The sequence below is a fragment of the Leuciscus leuciscus genome, assembly GCF_965113295.1.
Source record: "Leuciscus leuciscus genome assembly, chromosome: 18".
NCBI lineage: Eukaryota > Metazoa > Chordata > Actinopteri > Cypriniformes > Leuciscidae > Leuciscus > Leuciscus leuciscus.
In genome coordinates this window covers 24,694,696-24,720,397 of record NC_138742.1, presented here as the reverse complement: position 1 = coordinate 24,720,397, position 25,702 = coordinate 24,694,696, and the positions used below count along the sequence as shown (strand labels likewise).

The 25,702-nt window shown below is 38.3% G+C and overlaps 1 protein-coding gene across 3 annotated transcripts in view; it reads right to left on the bottom strand.

The window, feature by feature from the left end:
- The window catches only part of ndrg3b (ndrg family member 3b), a 55,712-nt gene that overhangs the window by 4,131 nt on the left and 25,879 nt on the right, over nucleotides 1–25,702 (bottom strand). For 2 of the 3 annotated variants that reach the window (XM_082145210.1, XM_082145211.1), the window contains exons 3-15: nucleotides 25,165–25,197; nucleotides 11,026–11,131; nucleotides 10,431–10,551; nucleotides 9,924–9,986; nucleotides 9,721–9,781; nucleotides 6,540–6,626; nucleotides 5,809–5,865; nucleotides 5,607–5,710; nucleotides 5,440–5,505; nucleotides 5,298–5,349; nucleotides 4,753–4,800; nucleotides 3,644–3,679; nucleotides 3,500–3,551 (exon numbers count right to left, since the gene is read on the bottom strand). In XM_082145210.1, coding sequence (XP_082001336.1) covers nucleotides 3,500–3,551; nucleotides 3,644–3,679; nucleotides 4,753–4,800; nucleotides 5,298–5,349; nucleotides 5,440–5,505; nucleotides 5,607–5,710; nucleotides 5,809–5,865; nucleotides 6,540–6,626; nucleotides 9,721–9,781; nucleotides 9,924–9,986; nucleotides 10,431–10,551; nucleotides 11,026–11,131; nucleotides 25,165–25,197 — 886 coding nt within the window. Of the gene's footprint in view, nucleotides 1–3,499; nucleotides 3,552–3,643; nucleotides 3,680–4,752; nucleotides 4,801–5,297; nucleotides 5,350–5,439; nucleotides 5,506–5,606; nucleotides 5,711–5,808; nucleotides 5,866–6,539; nucleotides 6,627–9,720; nucleotides 9,782–9,923; nucleotides 9,987–10,430; nucleotides 10,552–11,025; nucleotides 11,132–16,674; nucleotides 16,890–25,164; nucleotides 25,198–25,702 lie in introns of those variants that run through there. The other variant, XM_082145212.1, reaches the window with a different exon arrangement.

The window sequence follows — 25,702 nt, the reverse complement described above, 5'->3', positions numbered from 1 at the left end:
GATGATGGGAATAGCCTTGACAGTCAGACTGCTAAAATTTAAAATGCAAGAAAAGTCACAGCCAGAGGCCAGGGACATTTTTATGAATGGTTATGATTCCCTTTTGCACATATCCGATTGTGTCTTTCAGGTGTCAAGGATATTCACTACAAATTGAACCAAAAACTAAATGTGGTGAGAGAAGACTATTACTATATCATTCATACTTGAAAACACAAGAAAATATTGTTCTTGATGAATATACTCTTTCAGACTGTGAATTAAACCCTGAAAGTGCAAAAAGAGAAAGTGAGAGAAGCTCTGTAGAAGGGAAACTGTCTTCTGCTGGGATAGTCCCTCATGAGTGCGGGTTTGTACTAAATAAATATCACACCCGAAACATTAACCAAGAAAAGAACAAAAACACACTTAACAGACTCAAAACACAAAGTGGAATTTACCGGTGATACCCTCCCTTTACTGCAACACAAACATGTCAATGACAGAATCAGACAATGAATATTACGCTTTCTTAATGACTCATTCTGCATACACTAATATTTCCACAGACAAAAGACGACAGCCATACAGTTGCATGTTAGGTACTTTTCCTGTCTGAATCAAAAGTTTACACATGTATGAAGAGTCAAATATTACTATAAGAATATAGAAAAAGTGATTCAAATGTGTATGATAGTGTGTCATGGGCATTTTCACACCTCACTTGTTTGTAATGTTTGTTTTGAAACCTGGCATGTTTTCCCCCCTTAGTTCGGTTCGTTTGGGCATATACTGTATATGAACATGGCAATCGCACTCGGATCCACACCAGAACAATCCGTACGAGATCGCCTGAACGAGGTGGTCTCGGCCTGCTTGGAAAACTCTGGAGCGGTTTGCTTGTGGGTTGAAAGCAATCCGACCCAAAGGACCAATGATCCAGGCTGTATCGCAATGTATAATGGGTAATTACGCATGTTGCGTGAAAAGCAGCAGTGTTTGTTTTGCTAATGCTTCTCAACAATCGTGGGTTTACATGGAGCAAAGACGAAGTGAAATGCTTAATTTAAATTTGGTCAAACATATTTCAGATCAACTTTCCAAAACACACAAAAATATCGAAGTTTACGAGGTGTTTAGCGAGCGTCTCTAAGAGATGGGCTTTAATAGTCTCATTTAATGCTAATGGATGACCGCTATGAGCGGAATCTCAGAACATAAACATACTGTAAATGGACAGTTTACTCGCACATGACTTGTATAATCAAATTTTGGTCAGTTTAGAAATGCTGCCTTGTGAAATCCAACAAAACTAAGAAAAAAATGCAACATTGTAACAATTTTAATACAAGTTTAAAAGCAAATGATCTACGGGTCTTAAAATGCCTCGTCAACAAGTAGGAACTGCTGTATGCTGGGTTTTTGCACAAAAATAAAAGTAACATTTTAAACATCTGGAGTGTAAAAATGCACTGGTGTTTTGCGATACATCACATTCAACAATGAAAATGCCATGCATTGATAATGGATTTTAATAGTTGACAATTACTGTAATAATTCACAATGTATATACATTATTTTATTTTTATTGCATATATTATTATTATTATTATTATTTTATTTTCAAATCTAATATTCATGAACTGTGTAATGTTGTAAATGCTGGTCTGTTGTTTTATGGTCAATATTCAGTGAATTTTTCCCAACAATTTATGACATTATTGACTATTTAATTAATCAATAGTATCATAAATTGTTCCAAAATCATTGAATTGAACTGACCAAATTTCATAATCACTAGTCAGAGCAAGTTGTACACTTCACACATCTAAAATAAAAGTAATTCACAAATCTCTCACAGTGTGCTGGTTTCCTGATGGAGGGCTGTGTTTCTCAGTAGAAACACAAAAATAGACTTACAAAAAGGTCAAGCGATCTCAGGATTAGATTAGTGATTATGGAGGAGAAATGTGACTGTGTCAAAATGTGGGCATTTTCAAATGAGTCAGGCCGCTTGCAATCACGTTCCTCTCACTCTCAGAACACCTAATCACTAATAACTGTTGCTAGTCGTGTCAGACAGAAACACTCTCTGGACGGTCAAATCTAAAGCTTCCCAGGGTTCAAAATCTTTCTTTCTGTTAAACTCTGTGTACACAAACAATGTTGTCAATGCTGGAGTTCATGTGTAGAGCCCCTGGTGATACTTCCAGCAAAGTTTCATGTTGTGTCGAGCCTTCTTAGTGTTTTAAAAATAGCAATTTTTAATGCTATCATAGTCATGCCCCAATCACTCCCATTCAAAAGGCAATTTGACCGAAAATGAAAATATGGTCAAACTTAAAAGTGGCGTTTCCATTCTAATTATGCTTTTAAACTAAAGTTTGCCTCGGGTAGATTAACAAAAGACCTTAGGTTGAATTTTGGCGAGACTTACCCTTTAAGATGAATGAGCCCGTTCGGTTAATTATTATTATTTATTGGCAAAAATGGCAAACAAAGCCTAAAATATTGATGCTGTTGACAGGCTCTAATTGAAATCCAAGGTTCACAGTAAAACTAGTAGTTGTGAATACCACTTGCAAACCCTTAAAAGTGAATGCATATATTAAAATATCTTTAGGAGCTAATGGAAATTTGAGGGCATTTCATTTTCTAGGTGTCAGGAATGATTTGCATAACTGTACGTAAAACATAATAACCATCTATATTGTTTAACAAGGCAGAGGATTTTAAGAGAACTTTTGGGATTCTTTATAGACTCGCCAAAACCTTGGAAAAAACCTTTGGAAATCACACACTTCAAAAAAACAAAACACTTCATTTCATGTTTATATTACTGAATAGAAATATATTCTAAACATAACCATATAAACATTAGACAGAGCTGAATGAAGCCGAGGTCTGAAGGCTTGAGGTTTTAAAGCAATAAAGTTTCCATGCTATGCAAAGCACTGAGCAGTCAAAGGATCTTTTAGGGCACAAAAGATATAAAACCTGAAGATCAGAGAAGTCACACAAGGCTCATGCCACACATCATGCTCTTAGAGGAAGACTAGTGTACTTACACGCTGAAGAGCGCATCACTGAACGGCCACACGGAAGACAAGTCATGTGTTAGTGCATCCGAGGGCTGATCTGAGACCTCAAGAATACGGGCCTGACTCAGATCAGCAGTGGATAAATGATCCACTGAGGCAGATTATGGTTATTATCATGTTCATAACATCTGAGGGTCCAGGATTTGCTCTCTCACCCTTGAATGTCACATTCCTGCTGCTGTTTTAGACGTTGTTATATTTATGACATACATTATTAAAGCACTGGGGACATACAGTATGCAAGTTGAGATGATGCTGACATCTCTCTAACAACAAGATGCTTTCAGACACGAAATGCAAACAAGAGACAAATTTCATACAAACAGTGAGTGAATATAAATATAAACTGAGAAAGATGTTACGATCAAACGCTCAACATTTAAGTGGCCTATGAGAAGAGAAAGAGGACAGAGACTTACTGTAGCCCATTCCCTGGACAAAGTACTTGAAGGCCTCAGCGAGTTTACCCGGCTAAAAACAGAAAACATCCACATTTAATACACGTCAAATCTACATCAAACTGATGCTGTGGCAGACATAATGGTGGTGTCTTTTATTCTTACTTGGACAACTTGGGGAAGTCCACCACAATCTGCCATCTGAAGAAAGGAGGATACAATAATAAATACATTCTGTCATAATTAAAGAAATATACAAAAAAATAAATAAATAAAAAGGGATGCAAACTATTCAGGGGCGAAAAAGGTGTCAAAGAAACGACCCAGAGAAGAAAATTATTAAATATATTTAAAATGTGGATTTACGGTCATGTGGATATAGGGGAAAAACTCACCGTATAGTCTCAGGCCACGGTGACACTATTGTTTTTATGGAAACCATTCAATATGACTAAATAATAATAATAATAATAAATGTATTATATTATTAAAAGCAAACAAACCACTATATTACTATAGTTATAATACTATTGTACTGTAAACTTAAAATAATAATTTTATTTTACAGAACAAAAGTAAAATTACAATATTAATATTCATTAATTTCTTTGCTGTCAAACATTAAATCATAGAGCTTTAATTTTGGTGGAAAACTGCAAGGAGACAACACATGTATAAATGATTCATATTACAAATCTGTGAAAATAGTTGAGTGCTTTGGGTTTTCAAATGCATAAATACACAAAATACAGGCCATTCAGTGAAGTATCACTTATTCCTTATTTAAGGGATAGTTCACCCATAAATTAATAAATTATCAAAATATTTTTTTGGTGTTCAGCAGAAGAAAGAAACTCATACAGATTTGGAACAACTTGAGCGCGAGTAAATATTTTTGGTTGAAAATGTGAGTAACATCTCTTAATGTGAATCCCTTTGTTCAGAAAATAGTCATACAGCTGCAGCTCACATGCATGAAAGTTGGGTTTGGGGGGTCTGAACTAGTTGAAACAGGAAATCAGCAGCCTAATAAAGAGGTTGACTGGCACAAAGTACTTTATGTATTTAAAAAAAATACAAAAAACACCAAACTTATGAATTTAAATACAAATTAGATAAAAATACTATTTTTTTTGCAAAGGCTTTAAACTGCCGGTCCCTGATTGATGACACAAATTATATATTTGAACCAAAATAAAAAATTTTAGCCGAAAGGTGACAAGTTTGCATCCCTCAATCAAAACATTGTTCTAGAAGGGGAAAAGCGGTCATGCCTTGAGTAAAGTAGTCTTGGTTGGATTTAACCTCGAGTTGCATTCAACCTGTGGAAAAAACAGATCAAATCCAGACATGTTCAGTTTAGAAACAAAATACAAGAAATAGACAGATACTCTGCACTAAACCAAACTGTTTAAAGTGCCACCCTTGTGTGTTATTTAATAGGCAAACTCAGTAGGTGCCAAAACTTTAAGTACAAAAGCTGTTACTAAAGGATTTTAGCACAGATGGAATTGCTGTATTGGCTAATCTGTATCAAAGACCAGAAGTATGAATATTATTCTCTTTCTACACATGTATGGACAAGTCAAGATATCTTGACAAGTGTGTAAGCAATCAGTAATTCAGAGGTGCTTTAAAACAAGCACAAGTGCATAAGATGCTGTGATGATTAGCCCCTTTTAGGATGTGATGTCACGGTTACAGTCTGAACAGAAAAATGGAACAATGAGATAAAACGCACTGAGCCGTTTAGAAAGCACACTGTGTTCTCTCTCACTGCCCATAGACGGAGTGGCAGTGTTTTTGATAAGTCACTCACCACAGCATCTACCGCTGGTGACGTGTCACCAACTATTAGCAGGGAAGGACATCTAAACAGCAAGAGAAGAGAGACATAAAAGTGAAAGGAAGAGGAGACACCATGATTCAATAGCCATAAAATAGACAACCAATTAACATACTTCAGTGTTTTGACTGTATTTTCATTAAGTCCCAGGACGGGCCTCTCAATCTCCAGATCTTGCCGACTGTAATAAGAAGAAAAAAAGAAAAAAACTTTTTAATATCAGCTCATATGACAAGGTTCAGTGTGTGAATTGGTCCTAGATCAGGGTTTTGATGATGTCACCTGTTGTAGGACTGGCAGAAAAGAGCCAGGTTGTCCTGATTGATGTCCTGAGCGATGTGCAGACGGTATGTTTGAATGATCTCCTGGTTATCTGTCAGCTCGTCCTGAGGTACAAAAACTCAGCTCGTCAACAAGACTCTAAGAGATGTTCAGAGAGAATTATCTCACAGATGCTGTGGTGAATATCATATTTAAGACCTACCGTGCTGAAATGGTGTGCCATCACAATGTCTATTAGATTGCTGGTCCATCCAGACAGCTAAAGCAGAAACACACAGACACAGTGCAAAACAAAAGCACAACCTTTAAATGAGATGTTTGAGAAGATCACACAAATCTTGTTCCCAGCACCTCCACCCAATGTTCACAATCCACTGACTTGAGCACTTTTCATCATCGTAGCAATCTGACCTGTAAGGTTATTATGCGCTTTACAACAGGGAAAATCTTAAGAAGATCAAGCACACTAATCTGTTGAGAAATCTAAAGTATGGAGGAATTATTAGAGTTGGCTTGTAGCTAATAATGGAAGTATAATAAATAAAGTATTTTCTGGGAATAAATGTGCAAAATAGTCAAATAAATAAACAAACAAAAAAAAATATATAAAAATTAATTACTTAAAATTCTGATTAAATTAAAATGCAAATAACCACCAGTATCAACACTTAAAAAAAAAAAAAAGAAGAAAATGCAAAGACTATTGTATAAGTCTACTGTGGCAGATGGGTAAACCATTATGTACCAGTTACAAAAAGCCAATATTTTGTGTGCTTTATTTCCATATTATTGAATAGAATTCCATCACTGGCCTACAGTCCACAGTTGGCAGCTTGTCATTGGGATAATACCAGTATACATTTTTGTGTCATTTTATAATGATTAATTTAATAATTATCTGCACTTAATTTGACAGTGCATTCATAATTTTACCTTAGAGGCAGCCCAGTCGATCCAGCCCTTAGCACAGGGGTCCACATTGATGAGAACCAATCCCTCCACCAGAGCAGGCTCATTCAGCTAGAGAATGACAACACATGGATCAGTCCATCATTACTGATAATACTGATCTTAACCCTCAGGGCACCTACTGACTGAGAGGATTAGGCACATGACTGAACAGACTAATGAGACAGATTCTTGACTTTTTTGTGTGATATTGCTATCTATAGACTTGTCTGGGTCTAACTCAAACACATTGTTATTGACCTGGGAGCACAAAAATATCACATTGATTTAAAAAGATAACATAAAATCAACTGATTCCATGTACACCCTGAATACTCATTCCCAGTCTTATTGTGCATTCATGTACATTATTCTAAAGGGTAAAAAGAATTATCAAAAGCGTGTAAACAATCTGCAACATGTTTTCTTTTTGGTGAACATGACCAATTATGCTGGTTACTGGTTAATGTTGAATAATGTTACTAGCCAAGCAGTTGTTTGAAGAGATAGTTCACCCCCAAGATGTAGATTTTGTCATCATTGTCACCCTTTTTTTGCCCTTTTTTTATTTGTCGGATTGGTGTGAATCTGTTGCCATCTGTCAGAGCTTGTTTTTGCCAATCGCTGAATCGGCGTTAGAATGTCTGAGAAGTGACGCGCTGTAATCTGGTGACTGTCGGCATTGGTCTTCATCTGTCAGTGCAGTGTGAACTGGCCTTAACTAGGGCTGTGCCGGTGTTGTGCCAAATTCTGACCCCCGCCAAATTATTACCCCCCTAGTATCGGTAGGTTTAGGATTAGTTGTGGGGGAGGGGTTAGGATTAGGCAATCAGATACTGACTTCAACGAGGGGGGTATCTTAATAATTTGGCAGGGAGTCGAAATTCGACACAACACCGGTAAACTTGACAGCCGCACCACCGCGGTGGCCCGCCAAAACACATTTTTTGTACGTGAATGCTGTTTTACATGAATATTATGACACGAGTAAAGCACAAAGCTTTGTTTATAAAATAAATAATAGGTTAGCAATTAAATGTTACATCGCAGCCATGGAAACATCATGACGAATGAGAGAGTTGTGTGTGAGCCCATAAATTTAAGCTTTGTATGGTTTGCGATCTGGTCACCCAATTATCAGCGAATTTAACAATATTCCATTAGTTATTCCACTGGACATGGAATCTCTTGTTTCTTTCCCCAAATCTTCACTCGCGTCTCACCCATTTTCGAAGGGGATTATAAACGTTTTCTTCCTTGGCTCGCTTTTAATTAGGTCTATTAAATCCGCATTCTTTACTGTGGTAAAGTAGAAAAACACTGTAGGACAGATAGCCTACATTTTTACTTGCACTTCAAATTCTTTTTAACAGTTTGTGCTTATTAGATATGGGAAGGCGCGTCGAGTTTATTTGTAAACCCCGTTTCACACAAGCGGGAGATTTTAAGTTTTGCTTTCTCTGGCAGCGCAAAATCAAACATGGCCTAAATGTCTTGTCCTTGTGGAAGATAAAGTTTCGCTCTTCAGACCTTCTACAACAAGCAGAAAACATGAAGATACCAGAAAAGAGATCGGTGGTCTTTTTCCTGCTCGTGTCCCACATCCCTCTCAATGCGCAGAATGGTATGTGTGGAAATATAAAACGAATGTTTTTTTTGTTTTTTTTACATTTAACTTTATTATATTATTTAAGTTACTATTATTTACTGATATTTATTTCAATGCTTAACAGACAAACAAAGAGCCTCGTTTATTATTGTTATTATTATTATTAGTGGGCGGCAGTGGCTCAGTGGTTCATGTAGATTGTCTACAAACCGGAAGGTTGGTGGTTCAATCCCCGGTTCCACCTGACCAAGTGTCGAGGTGTCCTTGAGCAAGACACCTAAACCCAGCTGCTCCCGACGAGCTGGATCGCCTTGCATGGCTGACACCGCCGTCGGTGTATGAATGAGTGAGTGAATGGGTGAATGTGAGGCAATATTGTAAAGCGCTTTGGTGGCCATTGGGTCTGTGAAAGCGCTATATAAATGCAGTCCATTTACCATTTACCATTATTATTACTTTATTTCAAAACAACCCTCCAACCACGCGCCACCGCCAGTAGTTGGTCCATTACCACCGCGGCCTACATTCTGGCCTACATTGACTTGTTTAATATTCTGTTTCACCCCAAAATACGTCACATTACAGAAGTGAGAATGCGACAAAGTAAAGCCGTGCAGCTTTAACCTCTTATTTAACCTTTTATTGTCGTGACCTAACCTGCTATCGACACCTTAACCAAGTTCTCAGTATGTCAGAGCGCTGACTTACTGCAAGGGCTCACACTTGGTTTTAAAGAAGAACTTCAGCTATAGGAAGCCGAAATTTATCAAAATTCTTGTGACCGTGATGGAAAATGGTTCAGGTTTCACACCTCTTAGTTTTCCTCTCTGAATAAGGCCTATCACTAGAGCTAGAAAGACATGCAGAGAAACGCAAGTATTCTAGGCAGTTCTCATGCATGACCACATGTCTACAGACAAACATGTGATAACCAAGGTGTAATTCAAATGAATTTAAATGGTTTACACGTGCTGCAGTTAATCTGCTGAACTGCGTAGGTGTGTGTTTGTTCCAATTGGCCGTCTGATTTCACAGGGCTCGACGAGCAAGCACGTATGTAGCAGAAATATGAAAATGTGCACTGCAAGCTGTTAGAAGTATGAGAGTGTGAGAGTGCTGAAATAATGAAGTAATGAAAGAAGGCCATGGAAATTTCAGATAAATTTACGTAGGAAAAATACCCTTTCTCTCTTTATACGTTGATAATAACCAGCAGGAAACATGAGCAAGTGTGTATGACGTCGTAATGAATGCGTTTATGAGGGTATCCATCTCCAGCGTGTATGTTTCTGCATAGATGGTGAATGAGGGCTTTGTGTAGGGGGAGAGTGTAAATGCATGTGTGAACTGTGAGTTTCTTATTAAAGCCTGAGGACAGATGGTTTTACTGCAGACATACTTCAGTGATCTTCACCTCTGATGAACTCAACTTCATTCAGCTGCTCAATTAAACATCTAATGGCTCGTTACCACAAGCTACTCCAACGGTTGGTTATTACAACATCCAATGACTATTTGGTCATTATAACAAAACAAAATGGAAGATATTTTACTTACAGCGAGTCTAGAGAGGATATAAGCTCCTGCGCCCACGCCGATACCAATCACACTGTTGATTCTGTTAAGGCATTTAAATCATCCATTAACTGGCATATCTTACTAAAAACACACAAATGATTTGAGACTTTAATTTTGTGAACATATGGGATTTATTTTCATCTAATTGTACTGGATTGAGGACATGTGAGGTTCGGACTCACTTTAGCTGAGTCAGGACTGAGGGCAGCATTTCAGCAAGCTCATCCATGGTGGGGTACTGGTACCTGAGGGAAAGAAGATAGAGGCAAGAATGAACATTGGTCCAGCTTCAATTGTTTTCAAGTGAATGTGAAAGTACTGTATCAGGAGTTAAGGTGCGGTTACATCAGCAAACTTTAGTGGGCAAAAAGTTTGTCTATTGTCGATAGCATAGCCTTATATGAAGCAGAGCTCACACAGAAGTAACATATAAACCAAGCAGTGTTGCAAAATCTGCACGGGAAAATCATTTGCCTTAAAAACTAACATAGAGTTGGGCCGACACTGCCTGGGTGTGACTTTCAGGTTGCAGACACTGGTCATAAAAGCAATTGGTACAACAGATGAGTGAGCTTTCATGGTAGAACATTTTACGATTAGCATGCATTAGCACAGACCAGTTTTGTGACGTTAGGCTTGGACATATTATGGTTTTGAGCCAGAGTTGTTTCTTCGGTAGTCTGTCTTACCCGGTGGGGAAAGGAGGTGCAGATTCTTGCTGGCCCGGAGCATCAACATGGACCACAGCAAAGTGCTGGGTGATCTCCTGCATGTCCTCGAAGTTAAAGAGTGTGTTGAAACATGACTTATCTGCGTTGCAAGAGAACAAAACACTTGTTTATTATCAGACACTTCTCAAACACGTTTTCATAAATCAATATCAGACAAAAAGAAAAGATCCTTTGGGTTCAACAAGACGTTTTTACTAAATCCAATTTACTACCATCGTCAGTGCCCTGTAAATCAGTTTCCTGGCTTTCAGTTTGCCATTATCATGTTGTATATACATGAAATCACATTCTGTCTAAATAGGTACTATATTTGATGAGGAATTAACTTTGCAACCATTAAAAACTAATGTTCTATATAGTGTAAAATCCGGATGTACTACATTTGTCATGTACTATATACACAATGTCAGTTGCGTCCCTTTATGACCTCCAGGAAGAGGGCTGAGAAACACTGATCTAGACCACCCATCCCTGTATTCATCAAGTAGGTGAACTCTAATGGCACATTCTGAGACTGGAAACACAGGAAAATGTAATATACGTGACAACTTACGGTTGAGTCCGATGTCATGATAGGTGAGAATGACCGGCCGGTTGCCTTTAGGGGTCCCTCTCAAAGTCACGTGAAGGACACCGTGAGGGTTCTCAATGTCGTGCTCCTGCAACCAATCAGATGATGACATGTGAATTACCAATAAAAGCACAAAAACATTAACCGTTTACGTGGAAAATTAAGTATACCCGGGCCTTTAATCTCGTCATGTGATAAGTGAAATCTGACAGCTTGTGCTATATGGAGCAGAGCAAACACTTACAGTTTATAGTTGTTACGTCCGTTGTCCAACTGAACTAAATGTTTTTTATTTCTATAAAAAAGCAGTGCCTTGGTGGCCAAGTAATGTAATCGGTGTATGGCTGAACACAGAGGAACACTGAGAAACACAGGTAACACCGTCTTCCACAGCAAGCCTATCAGGCACAGGTTTACAATGAACTCCTTAATGTTTTTTTAAGCCCGTTTCCAAACAAATGAATGTCAACGTTAATCACCCTCTTGTCTTGTGTTTCATTGTGGTGTAGGTTTCGGCCCACCGTTGATGATGTTTGTTGTTGCACATCACCACAACTACCACTGCATTATACGTCAAAGTAAAAAAAAAAAAAAAAAAACTGCCGCCTCGGACAAAATGGACACCTCAGCTACAAGATCACACAAACAGGATGAGGTTTGAACCACAAGACTGAGGTGAGAGGCTAGCAGCACAATTTAGACTCCTAAGAACAGGAGAGCAGCAGGTCCGGCTCTAATCTCATTCCACACGCAGCGTGAGGTTTCATTATTCTTTATATATCTGCCTGCAGGTTCACCAAAAGCAGCTCTGAAACGCACCATAGGAGTCTAACATTGTTTCGATGGAAACCTGCAGACTGCACACACACTTAATACAGAAACACACAAGACCTCAATGACCTTAACTGAAGGTCATTATGCGCAGGCGTGTTCGTTAATAAAAGGCAAGAAGAGAAAGCGAAATAATTTCTCTCATAGTTGATGTTAACAGACACAGGTAATGTCTCTGATAGTGATGTGTTAAGCAGGAGATCTAGAAATCATGCTAGCACCTGACACCTGAAGCAAACCACAGCCGCACCGACTGAAAGCAGCAGATTTAAAAATAGACAAGGCGGTTATGTTTGAGTGTGCACACACACACACACACACACACACACACACACTGCTCTCCGTGACATCTCATGTTCGCTGATTGTTTGTCTGATCTCTTGATGTATCATTCAAACAGTCTTCAGAAACAGGTGTTTCTACAGTGGCACCATTTCTACACTGGACGTGAGCAGCCCGTTGTGACATGACAAAATGTGATCACTCCCCTTTATAATCAAAGCTGTGTACAACGGAAAAGGCTGTTGCAACCTGCCAACAGTTGGTGGACACCCAGTTTATTTTTGGCGTGCTGCACAGCTACTCGTCCATCGGAAATAAAAATGTATCTAAAAAAAAAAAAGGCAAGTCTGAATTGATTGCTACTGTATGCATTTTGTATGCTTATAATAATAATAATAATCATAATAACAACAACAACAACTTGTGCGTCTAGTGGTTCACTGAATGATTATTAAAAAATTTGGGGTTGGTATGATTTTTTTTTTTTTATGTTTTAATGAAGTCTCTTACGTGTAAAAAAAAAAAAACTCTAAAAAGTGTAATATTGTGAAATATAATTACAATTTACAACAACAATATTTTAGTATATTTTAAAATGTAATTCATTCCTGTAATGGTAAAGATGGTAATGAATTTTCAGAAAGAAACATTTCTGATTATTATTATTAATGTTTAAAAACAATTGTGCTTCTTATTATTTTACTGGAAACAGTGATGCTTTTTTTTTTTTTTTGATGAATGGAAAGTTCAAAAGAACAGCATTAATTTTAAATATAATCTTTTGTAACATTTATAAAGGTCTTTACTTGAACTATGCATTGCATCCTTGCTGAATAAAAGTATTAATTTGTAAAAAAAAAAAAAAAAAAAAAAAAAAAAATATACACACACACACATATATGCATACATGCAATAGAAACACTTTAAATTTGTTTTTAATTAATGGATACTGGTATTACAAGTCATAAGTACTTCAACCAGCAACAACATGATCACTTCTGTTGTTGCGTGGTCACTTGCTAAGTTGCTATTTTTATTTATTAAGTCAATTCAAGAACATATTGCAACATATAGACTCAGTTACTAAGACAACATTACACCACAAGTAGACCACACGCAGCAAGGCAGACATGGAAAAGTACGTGGTTTGGATGAAGCTGAAGGTACAAAAATGGCTAAACATTAAGCTTTTAATTGTTTGCACTACTTATGCACTACTTACAAAGCCATTGCTGTCTCAGAAAAACATCAAAAACAGAAAGAAGTTTTTGGGAAGAAAATGGGAAGTTTGATTCAGAGTGGTTTAGCAGAGTTGTGTGTGGACTGTGGAGTGATGAATCAATGAAACACGAGTTTCATGGTGACGCTCCAGAGCAGTGTCTTTGAAAATCTGCTAAAAAATATAATAATAAATGCATCTCCACCACAATGAAGCATGAAGGAATGGACTGTGCCGTTGTGTGAGAAGCTTCTGGTATTACTGAGCTACCTCATGCTTTGGAGCACAAGAGAATATTGCAGAATGAGTTGCTTCCCACAATTGAAAAGCTGTTATCTAAAGAGGAATGATCAGATGTGATTTTTCAGCTAGATAATGCTCCTGTCCAAATTGCAAAGACAACCCAGAAGCGTCTTAAGAACAAGTCCATCAGGCTCATGTTTTGGCCTGGTCAGAATCCAGATGTGAACCCTATAGTGAATATTTGGTCTCACATTAAACTCAAACAAACTGGGAGACATTTTCAACTACTCATGAACTGTTTGAAGCCATTAACATTGAGTGGAACAACACTGACTCTTCTTCCTGTAAAAAGCTGCAAGTTTACCCTCATGGGTTAAATATTCAAAGAAAGCAAAGAGGAAGGCTATTCCATGCCAAATGACTTTATCTAAAGTATTTCTGCAAATCTTGCTAATTTCCTGACCAGTGATTGTTATGTTTAAGACCATTAAAAGACCACTAGGCCTAAATGTTTTGCCACTTTTTGCTTGCCGCATTTTTTTTTTTTTTCACATAAGTGTAGATGTGGTTGTGCCTGAGGGCAGCTCAGACATGTGTCAGGGATCTGTCAAAGACCAGCACTCTGATAAGATGCTAGAAAGAGAACTTGACAAAGAGATTGGGCAGCTGTCAGTGTCGTATCTGCTGCAGAGAGAGTCCAGATCTCCTCCAATCACAAGTAGCTGTCTCTTGTTGGTCTGTAAACTGAGAAGACACTTTAGATCATGACATACTCTTAGATCAACTACAAAATTACACTGGTATTCAGAGACAGGCATTAAGGTGGTTTAGATCGTACCTATCAGATTGTATTCGATTGTATTTTGTTTATTTAAAAGGTAGTGTAGGCATTTTTTTTTTTCATAAACACTTTGTTATTCTGGTTGAAATTCGCTTTACATCCTGATAACAATCAATAATAGAAGAGGTCTAAATATATTTTTTTAAATTACATATCTCTTCTATGGAAGTATCAGGACCAATAAATGTTCATCCAGTCATTGCATTCGGTCCAAATGCAATGATATTATGTGTCCTACTTGCCTGTCAACATTTGCATTTCCAGACATCGCAGGTCATCAGCGCATTTCATGAGGCTATGCAGAGTTAGACAGACTGAGTCACCGAGCGCCACAAACAAACAGCCTTTAACAGTTCCTCCTGAACCAAAACAATGAGCTTGTGTTGCGTTCACACACCATCTCGTAGCATCATGTCATCATGGTTTAGCTTCTGTGGATTTAACCGATCTTCTATTGTGCTACAATCCATCACACTCTTTAAGGTTACACAACTCTGGACTTTTGGTAGTACCTTGAATACATAAGTCCACTAAAGGAAGAAAATCGTTTTCACATTTGGCTCCTAAACTCTGGAATAGCCATCCTGATAATGTTCAGGGCTCAGACAAATCTCTTTATCCAAACATTCACATGATACATCTCATAACCTTGAACTCCAGTTATATCAGATGAAATGCACATGATTATCTTGTGCTTGAAATGTTATGAATAGCAGCTACGCTAATTATTTTTCATTTGCTTTTCGGTTTCTACCTCGAGATACCTATCGCGAGATAACTAGAGATTACGCCAGCTTCAGTTTGGATCTAGCCTCTTACGAAAATGTCAGATGTCCCAACACATGTGAAGAGACGATGCAAACTCCTGCGAGGACTTCAGAAGACGCCAACTCTGAATCAACTTGCACCACTGAAAAATGTTCTATATTGTAATCATTATGATCACAACTTGTTATTACTGCGTTAATGAGATCATCGTTTCTGCCTAAATGAATACATGATGTTAGCTAACTGCAAGATTTGTATTATCTTAGAACTGTATGTTTCTGGACATATGGACTTTACTTGGACACAGTCCCGTCTGATTACAAATTACTCTAAACTCTAATGTAGAAACATGCACTTTCTGTGAAGCTGCTTTGAAATGATATGTATTGTGAAAAGTGCTATACAGATAAATGTGAATTTAAAAGCAGTTATTAAAGTTAGGGAGGTTAGTAAACCTGTGCATAGCTTCTACAAGATTTTATTTGTGTCTGTTCAGACGTAAAACAGTAAGAATGTGATCTAAATGGGCAAACTGACAATCCCAATGCAACTACTTACACTGATTGAAAATGTATTACATTGATACTGGAGAAGCATGCATAGCTCAATTTTATTCGTTTCAGCTTGCCAATAAAATGACCAAAATTTGATTTAAGTTGGTGTCATCATTTGATTATCCATGCTGCATCTCAAGTGACAGTATGCAGGTAATAAGCAGCACATAATTCAAATTTTGAAGGGAAGAAGAGGGATTGGTGACGGCAGCCAAAAAGTTGCTTTTAAAAGGTAGAACAAATTATTGCAGTTATTTTACAGAAAATTAATAATGAATATCATGTATACAGTGCGTGCATAATAACACCTGGAATATGTGTTAAGTAAATCAATTAATTATTATTAATTATATTATACTCTTCACATAGCATATACATTTCTTTACATTTATGCATTTGGCAGATGCTTATCATCCACAGCGACTTGCATTACATTCAATCAATACATTTTTATCAGTTGCATTCCCTGACAATTGAACCCATTGCTATCACCATGCTCCACTGTTTAAGTAACACTACAGCATCACACACACACACACACACACACACACACACACACACACACACACACACACACACACACACACACACACACACACACACACACACACACACACACACACACACACAATCAAAGGCCTCCCATTGACACTACAGACACATGAAAGCACAAGATAAAGCGCACACACCACACGTAAACAACCGTCAGACAAAAGGCAGATAACGCCCATCGTTCACCCACACTACCTACGACAGACACGACTCAAACTCCAGCACTCATGCACAGGCGTGAGAGCTTGAACTGTTCTCATCTGCAAAGTTCCCGCTGGTGCTTCAGAGGGAGAGCAACAGGCTACTCCGAGACAAAACACACTCTTCCCGTTAACACTCACCACGGCAGTCACTGCACAGGAAACCTGGTCGAGGTCCAGCTCTGCTGACATGTTTCATCCAGCGATCACAGAACAGACGCTTTCTCCTGTTCCCTCTTCTCACTCTCCACAGAGAGAGGGGCGGTGGCAGGAGGTAAGGGAGGGGACAGTCGCGATTAACAGAAACAAGAGAGATAGGAACAAGACAAACAGGGCAGCCCGTTGCTTTGAACACCCACCGATAACAAATAAAAGGTCTTTTCCCCCTCAATAGCAGCCGACGTTGCAGGATAAGAGAGGGATCCAAAGCAAAGCAGACGCTTAAATGCCCGGAGAGTGTGTTTGAGAGCGATGAGTGTTAGATATGGAGGGCACTCAAGCGGCTCTAATTGGATTTACAGGGTCAGGTGGAGGGGGTGGGCTGTGTAAATCTCAGCTTCTGTTTCAGTGTGCGAGTGTGCAAGTTGATAAGGGTGATTATTAGGAAATGTAATTAATAGAGGAGGATAACTCCGTCCAAAAGTGAAAACGTCAAGTGAACAGAACACGTGGTTAACATCCAAGCTGCTGTTGCCATAGTGACAGGAATGGACAACTCCATATGGCGACGACGCATGCATGAATATCTCCAAATGTCTACGATATTGTGTTTCAAGACAGAAAATGTAAAAGGAGAATATATTAAAAGGTACTGGTGTGGGAAGTGTGTTTGTCTTCCACAGTGCAGGGTTGGTTAATCCTGAGCTTAACCTCCTCTGGTTATCCCGTCCGGAGAGCGCAGCCTGGCTGCAGCGCTGGGGAACTGTGCTGAGCAATGAGGAGGCGTTGTCTCCAACTGCAATTTTCAAGTGGAAATAAGACGACACTTTCCTACAGGTTTGAGGTTTTCAAACATATCAGTTCTGCTGTTTGATAAATGACAGAGGTTTAGCATTAGGATACAATACCATTTCTGGCTTGCATCAAGAAGTTACAATGACATTTTTGGGCACTATATCACTCCCTACAACGTCGAAGTTCCAAACACATTTAGGAGAGCAATAAGTTAAAGGTAGGGTAGGCAATTTCATAGAGCAATAGCAATAGCAAGCTAGCTTTGAAATCATGAGATCCCACTCTCCCTTCAGTGTCTCCAAAGCCACGCCTCCTCCAAAACACAAACTCACACAGCAGAGTCTGCAAAGCGTCAAAAGTATATTTACAACAACAAAAACTTCCCAGGTAATATAATATTATTAAGGCCTTGTCCACACGGAGACGCATTTCGCTGTATACGTATAATTTTTTTTATCGTATTGGTGTTTCGTCCACACGGATCCGGCGTTTTCGGAGACTGAAACCGCTATTTTTTTAAACCGGGTCCCAAGGTGGATAAATCTGAAAACGCCGCCCTTGCGTTTTCGTGTGTACGGCCAATCCGTATATTTTGCGAAACGATGATGTCATCACACCAAGTGTCAACTAGTCAGACACCGTTAAGTCACAGCAACTACATTTATGGTTTTTCATATTGTTCAACAAAGTTCTTGATTAAAAAAGAAAAAAAGAAGCTACTGTGCCTAATATTATTGTTGTATACAGCGCGCAAGGTTTATGCGCGAGCTCCAAGTCTTCTTCTCCGTTTTTAGTGTATGTCTGAGGCAGAATTACAGCGCCACATACTGGTCTGGCATGTATACTACATCGTTTTGAGTCGGTTTCAGTGGTTTCGTGTGTACGCAGATATTTCTTGAGACGACGCCGTTTACGGAATTTTTTTTTTTGAACGGGGAAAAAAGATATCGGATAGGGAAAGCTCTGGCTTCGTGTGGATGTGGCCTAAGATTTAGAAACAGCAATAAACTCCAGCAAGATAAAGTCCTTTTATGCAAAACCATAGACCTTTATCTACAGATCAAGTATAGGCCTAATAATAGAAACATTGAATAATCTTGGAGAGAGTTTCATCAAATGCTGAATGGAGAATGACAGACAGCCTCAGCGTGGAGAAGAGTTTATGTGAACTTGAATTTACCGACTTAAATATTCATCTGTACCTTAAACCATGGAATGGCTCTAGAGCCCATATAATATAGTGCAGTGTTTCAGACAAAAGGTTGAGAAACCCTGGTCTAAAACACTGTGTTCGTGGCTCCCATACTTACATTTTTGCCTGGATCGGGTATCGGTCAGACAAGACCAATCCAAATCCGATATTGTACGTATACTATTCTGTGATATTGTGAAGCCCCACAAAAGGCACAAAAACATTAATAAGCACCACAAAGTTTATGTGCACTAAATTTAGACAAAACGGAGGTTAAAAACTGAACGAAACTGTTCTGCCAGTTATGTCCAACCTCCCGAAGCAAAACACAGTCACGTACAAAACTGTTGCCGTATTGTTCCATTTTTACCATAATGCTGTAGATAAATGATGATTTTCATTGATACAATTACTGTTCTGTTAATAAGTTAATTTTGTGATACAAAAATGAGGAATAATCTAGTTTTCACGAAAGCCCGGGAGCTTTCAAAATACTTTTGGTGACAAATAAACATGAATTTCTCGGTCCAAGAAACACGGAGAATGAGTAAACATTGTTCATTTATGTGTATATATACTACTGATACTGTAACAATACAAAGCAGGTTGAAATTTTGGTAATTACATTTATAAATGAGCTGTTGACCTTTTCCTTATCCCTTAACCCACCCTTAAACCTAACTAACCACCAAACCTGACCCTAACCTCACCCGTATCCCACCTCAATAACAGCACAAGTGTTTTGCAATATAACATGAACACAATGAGTACATTGTACATCTTTTTTTTTATGTATGTACATAGTAGTTAAAGACACCTAATATAAATTGTGACCAAATAATTTTAGCATAAAATAATTCATCATTCCTTTTGTTCCTGTAATGAAATCACATCAACATTCTGTGATGCAAATTTCCAATCACCGCGTTTGAACAATAAAAACTCCCAACAAAAAGCCTGCGAGCTGCAACAAAGGCCATGAGGATCACAAGCACATGAGGAATAAAACCTGCATAATGATCAAGAATGTAAATGATCACATATGAGCATAACCCAAAAATATGGTTTTAACCCTTGACATTTCAGACGGTGTAACCTTGTCCCAGGATGCACCTGAGGCTCTGATGGATGAGTGAGTGGGGAGAACAAGGATTTCCCTCCAAAGTGCAAAGAAAGCCCCCCGTGCAGCAGCCCACGCGTGCACACCCCAGCGCTGGAACACACCCCTGATCAGTGTAACTGTACGCAGGAGTGTGTGCTTGAGAGCGGCCACATCAAGCAGCAGGTGTATCCTGCACAGTAGCAGTTGAGCACGCTCCAAATCTGACACGCTGTCAGACAGAGATGAGAGAGCCAGAGACTTTTCATCTCAGACATTAAAATGTCAGCTCTGTCTCTTCAGTGTCTGACAACTACAAAGCGTGATGTTAAAAGAGAACGCAATACTCTTGATGACCCACAGAGGGCAGCAAGCATCACCACTCTACTTGCCTTTATTTTCCTTATAAAATGTCTATTGCGGCAAGCGCACTTGGCAACACAAAAAGGTTAATTTTGTTCATATTCGATAATGGATTGAGTATCATGAACTAAGACTAAAAAAATGCAAATCCAAAAGACTGCATAGGCCTAAACATCATTATAAAATAGATATTATAATACTCACTGGCCAAAATCAATGCCATGGAAATATCATGCTAAAATACACAGTATTGAAATACCTTGTCACTTATTAACTGTAGTTTGATTACTCTTTCAGGGACTATATCTTCTGAAGGAAGCAGGGATGATCAATTACGGCAATATACACGTTAATTTTAGTCAATACTGAGTTCATGGTTATTTTAAAACAATTACTCATTAACTTAATGTATTTTTACAGGCAATTATCTACAGGCAAAAACACTTTTTTCATGCATCTGTCAATTTTGAGATTTTGGGCTTGTTTGGCTTTACATTGAGTGTTTTTTTCAGACTAGTGGAAGGAAAACATCCAACATACAGTTTTAAGTGTATCTTTTATAGCACTTTATCCTTTTGCATCTGTAGATTTCAATTATAGTACATACCTTTAAAGGCCGTTTTCTCTAAATGAGTTTCAGTAACACGAACAAATTTTACAGTTTTATTCCGATCTATATTCTGAAGGTTTTTACTGAGTGGTTTGAAAAATCATTTGCCTGATTTGATACTTTTTTCCCCCAAAAAAATAAAAAAATAAAAAAAGTGAAAAAAAATTTTTCCAGGCTCTTTCAGACAGTATTTTCTGAGTTATGTAGGGATAAAAAGAGATATCCGATCTCCCTTCTGTAAAAACCTGTGAATCCATTATGTCCAAAACTGACTTTATCCAATGTACAAAAAGTTGTTCTAGAAATGTATGCAAAATAATGCAGATTTAATTACATAATGCCTCGTTTTGCCAAATGTTTGCAATTCTTAATGTAATCAATCAACTGGGGAGGAAGTATGGTGATATGGTAGTTCATTTTTTTACCGTATTCACCTGGGGTGTTACATGTATGTATAGTTGTAACAGTCTTTCAAAAGGCACTTGAGAGTGTTATTGTGAGGGGGAAATGGCATAGCGTGCAGTCTCTCGTACCTTATATCACCAGCTTTGTGAATTACATAATTGCTGCTACAGATTAAACTCATAACCCGTAAACATGTTTTTGTGTTTACGAGCAATAGAGAAATAAAAAACCTGTAGCATACAGCAGATACGATGGTAAAGGGTCATCTCTTGTGCCTGGCCTTTTCCGGTAGAGTGAGCGTCACGCCTGACTAAACACATCCGCTGCCCCGTGTGCCATCTGACCCAATGCCACATCCCTACACAACCAATGCTGTGTTATCAGCTAGACACTGGGAGAGAAAAACAAGCTCGCACAGCTACTGATGCTGTTTGCTATTTGTTTGGCTAGAAGACCAAACGGCATTAACAAAACAGATGTCATTTCAGGCTCATTTAAGTATCTCATAAAAAAAAAAATCTGAAACACACTGTACAAATCAAGCACAGAACCGAACATAATTCTCCACGTTGTGTGAGAACAGCTTGTCTGTTCCATGTATTTACACTGCCCTCTTCTGGAGAAGCCCAACAGGTGTCAGCTTACATCATCCACAGAGACCCATTCACATCTCACACTCCACAGCCACACCGTCACCATAGCAACTGCTCTTCATGATGCTGGCAACTATAAAAGCTAAGGAAAAGATCAGGCATTATGGGGCTTCAGGGAACCGTTCAGCCTGGACTCTTCAGGCAGAGTTTAGATGCTAAAGATTTACTTTGGTTCATTTTTATAGTAGTTTCCTCTTTCTCTCTTCGGAGGAGTTCAGAGACGTTTGTTATGTAATAGTTCAAGTCCTCCTGTTGCATAGTTACCAGCTCTAGTAGAAACCTGATAGAAAAAAAGATCAACTTTTACATGTACAAACACTATGGTTTACGACTCCATTTACCCATCTCTCCTCACCAGCCATTTGTATGTCTAGTAACACACTCAAGCATCCTCTCAGGTTTGTGAATGTGTGATGATGATGTAATTCTCGCCTGAGATGCCGATCTAATGTACCTGGCGAGGTTAAATTTAAACCTGTGAATGCTGGCATGATCCTCGCTGGTGCACATTATGACAAATTACGGTATAATTCACCACACTCTAAAAATACTCCAAATGAGACTCACTACGAGTGCTGAACCTCAGATAAATGAGTCTCTTTACAGGGAGCTGAAAGACCTGAAATTCTGATAGTCAACGGATAAGGGCAAGTTATACAATACTAGGTGTTTAGGCTAAAAATATAAATAAAAATCGATTTCCTTTTATTGAAAAAAAGAAAATCCATTAAATTCATACAATTATTTTTTATATCTGAAAATATTTTTTTATATTGGTGGCATCAGCCATTTCAGTGAATAAAATATGCAAATCATGCATTATATAACCAAGAAATTATACAAATAAATTCCTGTGAAATGGTAATCATTTTTTTTTTTTCAAACACAACAACCAGCAAAATAAAATATATTGTATTCAATAAAAAAATAAAAAAGAAGCAAATAAATCAGTCAATCAATAATCACTGTTTTATGAGCAAAACATCACTTTAAGAAAATGGGCATTAAAATGACACACATGCTAATTTACTATGTAAAAACCATAAAAATTAAACAAACAAAAATACATTGGTGGCTTGTTTGGTCATTTTCTGGAATTTGCTAAATGCTTTGGAAAGTAAAAATGGTTCAATCTAGCTAAAATCACTTGGTCTGGCATCTCCTCTTAAAGGGGGACGGAGAACACTTTTACTTGTCTTGAGAAAACCCACGTCACTTGTAGCCGTGACACACCAAGCATCAGTCGGGCTGGTTTTGCAGTGTGTTCCACACGTCGACTCGCGTCGGCAAGTTAGCCCGAGAGAGAGATCACTCTGATTGGCTGTTCAGTTTAGCAAACGAGTCAGTACACGATAATAAAAGCAAAAGTGATGAAAGCGAGCAAAGTCCAGATGGCAGATTTTTTGTCATCTTACCTGAGCATTCAAATATTTCCTAACAACATGAGCCGCCTGCTATGAAGAAAGTGATCAGTATGATAGATATTCAAAATGGTAAGCAAGCGCCCGGTTTGTTTACGGTTTGTATATCTTTGAATGATGATGATAGACTACTGATACCTGCTGCTATAGACAGTTACTTCCTTACACGCAGACGCAGAACTAGCTGACAGTCCCTAGTCCTTTTGGTTTGTTCAAGAGCAGATTTTTGCCAGATGCAGCTGAGGTGAGGCGGCAACAAAGTCGGCTTTCGTAGCCAGTGGTTATTTGTGGTTGGCTTGGTGTATCACGGCCTTTAGGACTTGCTTTTTCCTGGGTGAAATTGGACTACAACTGCCCTACACCTGCTAGGGCTCAAATGTCAATCTGATCAGGTTTAAGACAATGGAGAATGCAGAGGACAATGAATAATGAAGAGCTGGTGAGCAGCACTGACAGCAATGTGCTGCTATCTGGAAAAGACAGAGTATAGGGTAGGAGGATAAACACAACCGAAATGAGCAGTCAATTGTGACAAAACCCTAAAAAAATTTAGAATTAAAAAAAATAAATAATTGTAAATATCAGGACATGGGAAGGCCGGAGTCTTGAAGGAGAGCGATTCTGAGTAAATGGTGTTCTGCACCACCGGGCTTCAACACCATTGGCCAATTATAGGCTAAATGTTGTGATTCTATAAGGGCTTCATGATTGCTTGGAGAAAGGGGTTTCCCTTAAAGGGGAACTTGGCAACTCTAGCTATTTCTTCTGTGGGGCGTATATTTCACAACACTGTCGTAAAAATAAACTCACTTGCGTCACCTTCCTCCACCTGTCTACCGCTGCTCATTTTCATTTGTTATTATCAGAGCCGGCCAACTTTATCGTGTGGAGCTATGTCTACCGAGGTGGGTAATACATCACACACAGCATCATAGAACGTGCTTGTTTATGTCGAATTGCCGTAAAGCAGTTCGTGTTTCTCCCTCGTTCTCTCTTCTCACAAGACTTCCTATTTCCAACTTACCGGGATGTTAGTCCCCATGTTGCAAGGTTGGTTTTCCGCCTGGGAACACTAGGGGGAGCGGGGAAAGTCACTGTTTTCACCAGAACAGGTTATTTAACCATCCAAATGATTTCTAAACGGTTTTATTAAGTTGAAATAGTTGCCAAGTTCCCCTTTAAAGACTCAACTTCAGATGTAATAGTAAGTGAACTGGTAACAAAAAAACAAAAAACAAAAAAAACATGCTATTCACAAACCATACACAAAATATATTTGCTTAATCCTCATGAAATTATATAATAATAAAAAATATTGTATAACTGATTGTAATTTAACTACTTAACTAACTACTGATTTGTTTGAACTAATTTGCAAACAGTTAAAGAAACAAAAGTTGGCCCAGTTTAAAATCTGTTTTAATTTTTTTTATGGTTTTATTATAGTTTTTAGTCATTACAAATATTAAATTGTGTAGGTAACATGGAAATTTCCACCGCTTTCGTGCATTGCGTTAAAATCTGAAAATTGTCACTGCATTCTTATTGGTACTATTTTGTGTATACTGAATTACTGAATGATTGCCACTGGAGAAATAAATAATAAAAAAATAATTAAGCGAGAAATTATAATGGAATAAGCATGATGATGATGCGTGCTAAGATCCTGAGTCAAATCCTGCTCTTCAGCTGATAACACACAGCAGCTCAACTCACCACCCACAAACCCTCCCACACACACACAGAAAAACAAAGAGACACAAGAGTGAATTTCACTGCTCTACAGTGAAGTACAGGTCAAGAATCTTTCACCATCACACAGTGCTGGGAATTAAAGCAATAGTGCTGGAGGAGTAGATTAATGACTGTGGGTGAATGCTTCAGGAGGTTATATAGAGTACAATGAAGGCCTAATGATCACAAGAGACTCTTACCTGACAATCAAAGTCCTGGAAGTTCTGTCCATTCTGTGTGGAAAGAGCAACAGAGAAGAGAGAGAAAGAGATCAGCTGTGCTGGTCTGAAGGGTTAAGCATGTGGCGTTAAAACGTCAGATCATGTAAGACACAATGTCCCATGTTACACCCGGCATTAACATCAGTCACAGATGAGCTAATCACAAGCAGTGCCATTCAAATACAGAACATTAACATTAAAGGGGTCCTATTATGCCCTTTTACGAAGTCTTGATTTTGTTTTTGGGGTGTACTAGAATATGTTTTCAAACTTGATTGTTAAAAAAACAAAAACAAATCCCACATATTTTACATTATTGCAGCAACTCTTTCCCCGGTCTGTCCGAAATACGAAATGTGCTGTGATTGGTTAGCTGGCAGCGCTTAGTGCGTGTTTGGGAAATGTCCCGCCCCTCCATAACTGTAAGTTCTGCTCTAGTGTAAATATTAAGGATGGTGTCAATTTCAAACCAATTCGAGCCAGGTTCAGACCCTGACAATGTTAACGAAGAAGAGGA